At 37.5% G+C, this 7,975-nt stretch overlaps 1 protein-coding gene across 2 annotated transcripts in view; it reads left to right on the forward strand.

The window, feature by feature from the left end:
• The window catches only part of LOC144975086 (uncharacterized), a 16,079-nt gene extending 10,532 nt beyond the window's left edge, over nucleotides 1-5,547 (forward strand). For both annotated transcript variants that reach the window (XM_078918796.1, XM_078918795.1), the window contains exon 5: nucleotides 1,184-5,547. In XM_078918796.1, the coding sequence (XP_078774922.1) occupies nucleotides 1,184-2,271 (1,088 nt within the window). In that variant the 3' untranslated portion in view covers nucleotides 2,272-5,547. The remainder of the gene's footprint in view (nucleotides 1-1,183) is intronic.
• Nucleotides 5,548-7,975: the final 2,428 nt, after the last annotated feature.

Consider the following 7,975-nt stretch of genomic DNA (forward strand, 5'->3'; position numbering starts at 1 on the left):
TTGTTTTTCTTGTATTTTTTTTTTCATGCTTTGTCTCGCACCTTTCATAAACACTTCTTCGTATTAACAATTGTGTTCTTTTTATTATAATTTATAAGCTTTAACATAATGTCAATTTCCATTCAAGATTTATTTTTTAAAAAGGATTCCCAGATGTAGGATTATCAGATATGACGAAACGATCACAACAGATCGATAATGTATATATCATTTGAAAGACAGATCTGTCTTCTTGAAAATGTAAAATTTCGTTATTTTTAGAAGATAGAAATCGTAGTCGCAATAGTTAAATTTTTAAAAATCAACAATTTTCCCTAACAAGGATTGAATAACACTCCAAAATCCTTAAAATTTTGTAGCACGGTATCAATCCTCATCTTTAATAAGTTTTGATGACTTTGAGATGATCACGAAATTCTCAAATTGGAGAAAAAAATTAGTAATTCTACGAATTTTTCGTACAGGTAGGCAAGTCTGGAAAGATAGGGAAGATTCCACAAGCCAAAAATCTCAATGGGTTTATTTGATGACGCGGGCGGAATAAAAATGTAACAATTTACATTTGAATAGACAACATATGAGAGTGAATAGAGCTTGTTTTCTTTAATGATAATATTATGATAGTACGATACATCGTGTTTGGCCCATTGGAAAAATAAAATGAATAACAAATCACAGATAAGATAAAGAACTTTTTTTAAATTGAGCTTTTATATAGAGGAATATCCACTAAACGTGTTCAACGCGCTTTACAAGGGGTCCCGGCCAAGAGCAACACTTAACATTTAGGACGGGATATGGCTCCTGTTAGGCGATATTACAATTTTTTTAGGACAGAGACAACGCTGTTAACGGCCAGCCACTCATTTTACACCTGAGAGAATATGGCTAAAGAGCCTTTTCCAAGAACTCAACTATGCGCCGAGCGAAGCTCGAACCCAGGATCTTCCGATCCGAAAGCGATTGTAGGTATGGGTCCCAAACTGTACAGAAATAGTCTAAGATTGATCTGACGATCGTTATGTAGGCGATTGCTTTCAGGTTTGTAAGAAAATGTCTGATGTTCCTTTAAATAAACCCTAGCGTGGAATGTGCGCTTAACATCTGCCTGCATTCTGCCTGTCAACAACAACAACAACAACAACAATCAAATGTCTTTACATTTCCTATTATCTTCCTTCAGGTCACGATGACAAGAGAAAGGACAGTTCAGTGGAAGATTGTTCTTCTGGTTATTCCTCAAGCCAGTCTGTCAAATCAGTAAACAACAACAACAACGACAACAACACAAAGAAAACCGTAGCTAGGCCAGCCTCTCCCTTCAACGGAAGTCCTATTTTGTCCAGATCCATTGCTCCAGCTATGAGTACTCCAAGAGCCACGGCGATGCCACCACGCGCAAGTGTTAGTTTTGCAAACCGTACCTTTGACAAAAGGGGAGATAAAACCGAAATGTTGGACATGAAAAAGCAGAAATCGTCAGGATTCAAGACTGTGACATTCCAACAACGAATAAATAGTCCCTTTGTCAAATCCTCAAACACAGAAGACCATGTACGACCTCACTATCCTCCAATCCTTGCGCCACTTTACCAGGATGAGAACACTCCGCCGGATCCGTTTACATCAGACAATAAACCTACGGATTCTGCTACAGACAAATTTACAAATGGTCATGGCTATAGCAGAAGACATAGGAAATCTTATCCAGCCGAAAACAAAGTCGGATTTCTGTTGAACGAAAATGAAACAACATCAAAATCAACCATAACCAAAAGATTATCGTCACCACCGCCGCCAAATGTAAAAACAAATTCAGACACAACTGGGGATTCTTCAAAAAATGCTCGATCAAAAGTGGACATTTTTGAAACTGCCAATCCTCCTAAAAAGAATCCATCATCACGGAGAGGCGATTCCAGTGACTATAATATCAAAGAAAGTGCGTACTTACCAACAATTGTCCAAGCTGCTGACAGTAAAGATAGCATAAACAGCATTGATATGGACGAGAATAAAGAGAGCAAGCATTCTCAAAATACTCCGTTTTCCTCGCCATATTTGGCCACCCCCTATACGATAAAGAAACCATCAAGGAGAGTGCTTGGTAACACGAGCATTCTCACCCAATCGGCGAATTCATCTCCGAGTATCAATAAATCTCCAGAACTTTCAAACATGTCAAATAGTGATCCATCTAACTGGAATAGTGGGTATGTATCATCTTTCATGCAGCAAAAAGCTGGTACGGAAACGGAATCTCCTGTATGATGTATATAGACTGTAAATAAAATCGTAATACGCTCATGATAGCCATCATTATTTTAGTCACACGACCATTGGTTTGGGTTCATGCAGTGGCGGACAGTTGATGCAATACATTTGACTTTGGCGCACGGCACAGTGTGTTTTGATGATGTTTAAGATCTTCTCCAAACAGTTCGCAAATGCAATAAACAATCCAAAAACCAGAGAGACAAATATTTACTGGTAGTGTAGAGTCTGTGAAAAGACGCAGGTCGAAGTCATAAACTATTTTCAGGAAATCACACCATGATTTCATAGCGAAAAGTGTTGGAACGCTATCCTGTCTAAAGGGAAAATTGTTAGAAAAGTGAACACTACTGTTTCAATCAGTGATGGATACATAAACTCATCCGCTTCTGGAAAAGGCAAACGACAAAGTCAACAAAACAGAGTGCAATATACCGTGTGTAACTTGTCTTTTGTTGAAGCGGTTTTTAGAATATACTGTACATATTCTCTTTATGTAATTATACGCTTGGTAACACAGACACTTTTCTGGCTTACGTTGGAAAGACGTTAATGTGCATAGACAGACATTTGTGCTATTCAGAGCTTTCCAGAAAGCAAAATGTGATTCTGCTTTATGCATCTTAGATGCTGTGGTGATTGAGCACAAGAAAATGGATGTCCCTTTATCCCTTTTTGCTTTCGATATTTTTGAAAACAATATGTTGGGTTAATCTGATATAATCGATAACCTCCCTTAACAAAGTGGCGGAACGCTACTGCTTACATGGAGCGATTGGCGATGTTCTTGTTATTGTTATAGAAGTTGATACACAAATTACAGGGGTTTTTTTTTAATACAAAGACGTAAAGACGGGAGTCTCGATAGCTCAACTGGTAGAGCACTCGCTTCACAAGCAAAGGGACCGAGATCGATCCCGGGTGCAGTCGAGATTTTTTCAACCCCCTCCTCCCTGTCCACCCAGCAGTAATTGGGGGTAACTGGGTCTGTTAGATCTGGCGGAAGTACTTGCGATAGACTAGCGTCCTGTCCAAAGGATAGCTAGCAATTTTACGCTATAGAAACCGGGATAAACTCTGGCTCCATGGGCCTGGTAGCTCTGAAGGACTACTGTTTTAAAGAAAAAAGATCTCAAAATTTTTAACTCGGCAAAAAAAATCAAGCGACTGGTGAAGGCCGTGATTTATTGCAAGCAATTTCAAGCAGTTGTGATTTCCAGCGACAAATTGAAGTTTTAAGGTCGTATAGCAATAAAAGACTAAAACTGGAATCAGTTTGGTTCATTAATCTTTATGTATGTTATAATAGCTGAAGAGTTTAATTGAAAGTTATTAAAAATTAGTTAACCGAATTCCGAATTCTTTGACAGCCTACAAAACATAAAATTTTCGAACTTGTCCAACCTTGATTCGAATGCAACACTTTTCTTCTCTCCTTTTGTCTGAGTGTTCATTAGCAACCTTGTCTTTTTTGTTAAACACACGCACACCCAACCACCCACCTACCTACACACACACACACACACACACACACACACACACACACACACACACACAGGAACAATTCAGTGCGAATCAAATATCAAAATCGTTTCACTAGAGAATGAACGGTAAAACATTCTATTGAGGTTATTCAATGCATGCTGTCCCCAATAAACCTGAATACGTACGTTGTTATGTCATTGAACGGTAAATACGACGTGTTTCGTTGTTGCTCCGTTCTGATTTTGACCTGACAAAATTTAGTTCAAGATTATTCTTTTCTGGTCTCATTTTGTTTCCCTCTCCGTGATATACCAGTGTTTTATAAAGATTTTTGCAGCCCACGAGAAGGGTGTAGGACGACGTGTACATAACATAATATGCAGGTCTAACATTCGAACCCACTTATGGGCCTAGTTTGACTTTGTTGCAATGGACAATATTTTGCGTAGTATTTTTGGATTTTTGTGTTTTTTTTTGTTGTTTTTTTTTTTTTTTTTGGGGGGGGGGGGGGGGTTCCATTACAACAATGAGCCCATAAGGAATTGGGTTATCAGACCTGCAAATAAGTACACGTCGATGTAGGACAAATATTTTCCACGTGATGACGTTTCCGTCTCCTTTCAACTCAAAAGACGTCTTATAATATCATTTATTCCTTCTAACTTTGAAAATGCCAAGACCTAATTTAGAAGGATAATATGATCGTGGTCGTGGACCCGGTTCTTCGCCCTAATGAATCAAAACACTTCAGTTTTACTTGATGGACGGTTTATTCGTCGTTTTCTAACTGTATACATTGAAATTGTTAAGACCTAATTTCGAAGCATATTATGGTCGTGGTCGTGTGGTTGAGAACCTTGAACCAGGTTCTTCAGATTGTAAAGCATCAAAACCCTTCACTTTTACTTGATGGACTGTTCATCATACGATTCTTACACTCTTGCTTTTTGGAATTGGATTTAATAGTCTGGTGTCACGTCCGCCCAGCAACGAGCTGCTTGGTTCTCAACAAAGAAAATCGGTACTTTTTATTCTTCATGCTGGATAGAACTTTTTCACGTGTCATGTGATCAGAATGTATTTAAGTCAAAACATGATCAGATTTATAATGTTTTTTCCCCTCTGGATACACCTTTATGCTCGTCGGAGAAGAATTTCATAAGGGCGTCGCCCATTGTTCCGATAGTTTAGAACCAGTTACTAAGTTACTGCGCGTCATTACGAGGGAAGTGACATCACGACTGTTGAAGCCTATTCCGGACGTATTCCCAACAGCTGCACCAGCTTGCGTTGGGAACAAAGTTCGAATTCCAAAACGCAAGAGTGAAAGATATATTTTATTCTACCCCTCAATCGATTCCGATTTCGTCTCTCTAGTCTATAAATAGTACTTCTTTTTTCAAAAATCTAATTTTAGTGAAATTTAACCATTGATAAACTGACGTCACTTTTTATAATTGTAAACTTGATATCATTACGCGTTACTGTTTAGGGAGAGGGTTGGAATAATCGTATTTCTCTAACTGTATATATCTATATCGTATATCACATATTATTATGTAAAGAATGATTTAGGCCAACTAACCATTGAATAACCTGTATATTAAAATTTAACCATAAATAAATATGGAATTGATTATTTCTTTATCAAGCATTATTTTGACTCTGTCGACAGAACAAGCATGTTTCGTTTCATACCTGATACCGTTCCACAGTTTTACAGTTCTGTTAATAAAAACAATTCTCCTTACACTAGTTTTGTATTTGTCAATAAAGATTTTAAAACAAGTCAGTCTCCTCTGGTAATTATTGTACTCGATAATGAAAAAAAAAAATCAGAAGTATCTAAGTCGGTACGCTATGTAGTCTTGTGGTATGACACTCGCTTTCGGATCGGAAGGTCCTGGGTTTGAGCCTCGCTCGGCGCATAGTTGAGTCTTTGGAAAAGGCTCTTTACTCACATTCTCTCATCGTACTCAGGTGTAAAATGAGTACCTGGTCATTAATAGCGTGGTCTGTCATGGTCTCAAGTGAGTAAAGAGCTACTCGACTACGCATAAAGATATGTAGAATAAGGCCCCAGAATTTACTAGTTACTTTAAATGAAAAACAATTAACGATTTGTTTAAGATGAAATAAAAAGAAAGATGAAATTTAATTAAATGAGATGAATAGTGATTGTGGCAGTTACAAATAGAAATGTGAATATATTACGTAACTTATGATGATATAATATCAGGTTTGTAAGGTTACGTTTCCAGGCAGTTGAAAGGGATGGATTATATATTCCTCCGACGGCGGGCTCAGGTTTGTAAGGTTCCACTTCCAGGCAGTTGGGAAGGGGTCAATTATTTATTTCTTCGACAGTGGGCTCAGGTTTGATCCTTGATGTGTTGAAGATTGCACTGTCAAAGTTAAAAGCTCCGGCGTATTGATGGTGGAGATAAATATCCACAAAGTACCAAAAGATAAAAATCTTCAAATATATCAATGTATGAGGAATGGAGCGGCTGGCATAGATTGTAGAGAGAAGTGAGTGTAGAATGTTAGACCTATCAGCTTTTATAATAAGTGGCTACGTGACAGAATGTAGAACGAAAAGTATTCACTAATTAGAAATTAATTCGAGGGAAGACTATTAAAGGAAAGATGATCTAATATTAGAAGGTAAAGTTTTCTAAGCCTATCGAAATATAACTGGAGTGAGATGAATTCAGTTCTTATTAAAATCAAAATTTAATAAGATAATTGTGAACAATCTTTACTGTGACAGTCTTTACGGAAAAATTGTAATATCGCCTAACAGGCGTCATGTCTAGTCCTAAATATTACGTGTTGCTGTTGGTCAGGGGCCTAGTAAAGCGCTTTGAGCACGTTTTATGGATATTGCACTGTATAATAGCTTAAGTTGTCTTGATTTTTTAAAGACCAAGTCAACCTCATGATAGACTAGTTTATATAATTGAATAAGGTCTCCCCGAATTCTCCTATACTTAAGACTAGGTATAACGGACAGAACGAATGTTGAATGCTTGGAAACTTTCAAAACAAGTGTTGAATGCATTTGATCGTCAAAGTAATCTGTGACTGTTCCCTGTTTTGATTGGATTGTAATAGAACATTTGCAGTGATGGGCCTGTGGGGCCTTTTGCAAATACAAGCCATTGAAGATTGAAGATTGAAGGTACATGAATATGGCTGACGCTCTATCCATGAATATAAGTTCATCTTAAGAGCAAGTTGTTGAATTCCATAAGCAATCCTAGCGCGAAGAAAGACTTTGAAAAAGATAGATTTTGGAGGGAAAAAAAATGACACGGGTGACGTCATAGGCATTGTTGAACGCTTGCCTTTGAAATTTCGAACACTCGTTCCCAAATGCGCGAACCCAAGTTCTCACCGAAATATTGATGCTATGCGTTTATATAAAATACTCACAACACCAGCCAACCAGATTCAAACAGTCCAGCACACTAAACTGTGTGTAACCTTAAACGTTTATAAGTCTTAATTGATATGATTTAGTCGAACCTATCAACAGGTTGTCAAAAAATAATAACAAATAGCTGAGTGACGTCAACTTCGACCTGTATGTTGGGAACTTGTTCTGAATTCTAAACGTAAGAGATCAAGGTCACTGTATTTTTGTTTTATCCTTGCAGAAAAACAATATGAATGTTGTACATAGTAATTCGAGAAGGTAACGTTCAACACCTACAAAGTGACATCCCGGTAGAGAACTGAACAAGTGTGTATGAAAGGTGCCAGACAAAGCAAGAAAGAAAGATACAAGAAAACAATCCCAAAAAATCAGTCGACCGTAATCCGAAGGTCTAAGGTTCGATCCCTAGTCGAGGTCGACTGATTTTTTGGGACTGTTTTATTCTAGTATATTTTCTCTCTTGCTTTGTCATGGTGACTTTCATATATACTTGCTCAGTTCTTTATCTTACACCGGTACTTGCGCCTAAATTTCTTAATTTGACATGCCGATAGAGAATGGGTTAAATCTCTTATTGATACAAAGCTGCTAAAAGCTGTGGACTGCAAACAGTAATAAACAAAAATCATCATCATGGTTTGTCGCTCCAACACTGTCTCCACAGTAATAATAATGATTTTAAATGTCGCAAAATATTGTCCATTACAACAATGTTAAAGTAGACCCGTTCGGATGTCAGACCTGAATATAATATGTATATGTCGCACTGCAGGT

Source organism: Berghia stephanieae, chromosome 6 (assembly GCF_034508935.2).
Source record: "Berghia stephanieae isolate SIO BIC M18660-M18661 chromosome 6, UCSD_Bste_1.3, whole genome shotgun sequence".
NCBI classification, from domain to species: Eukaryota; Metazoa; Mollusca; class Gastropoda; order Nudibranchia; family Aeolidiidae; genus Berghia; species Berghia stephanieae.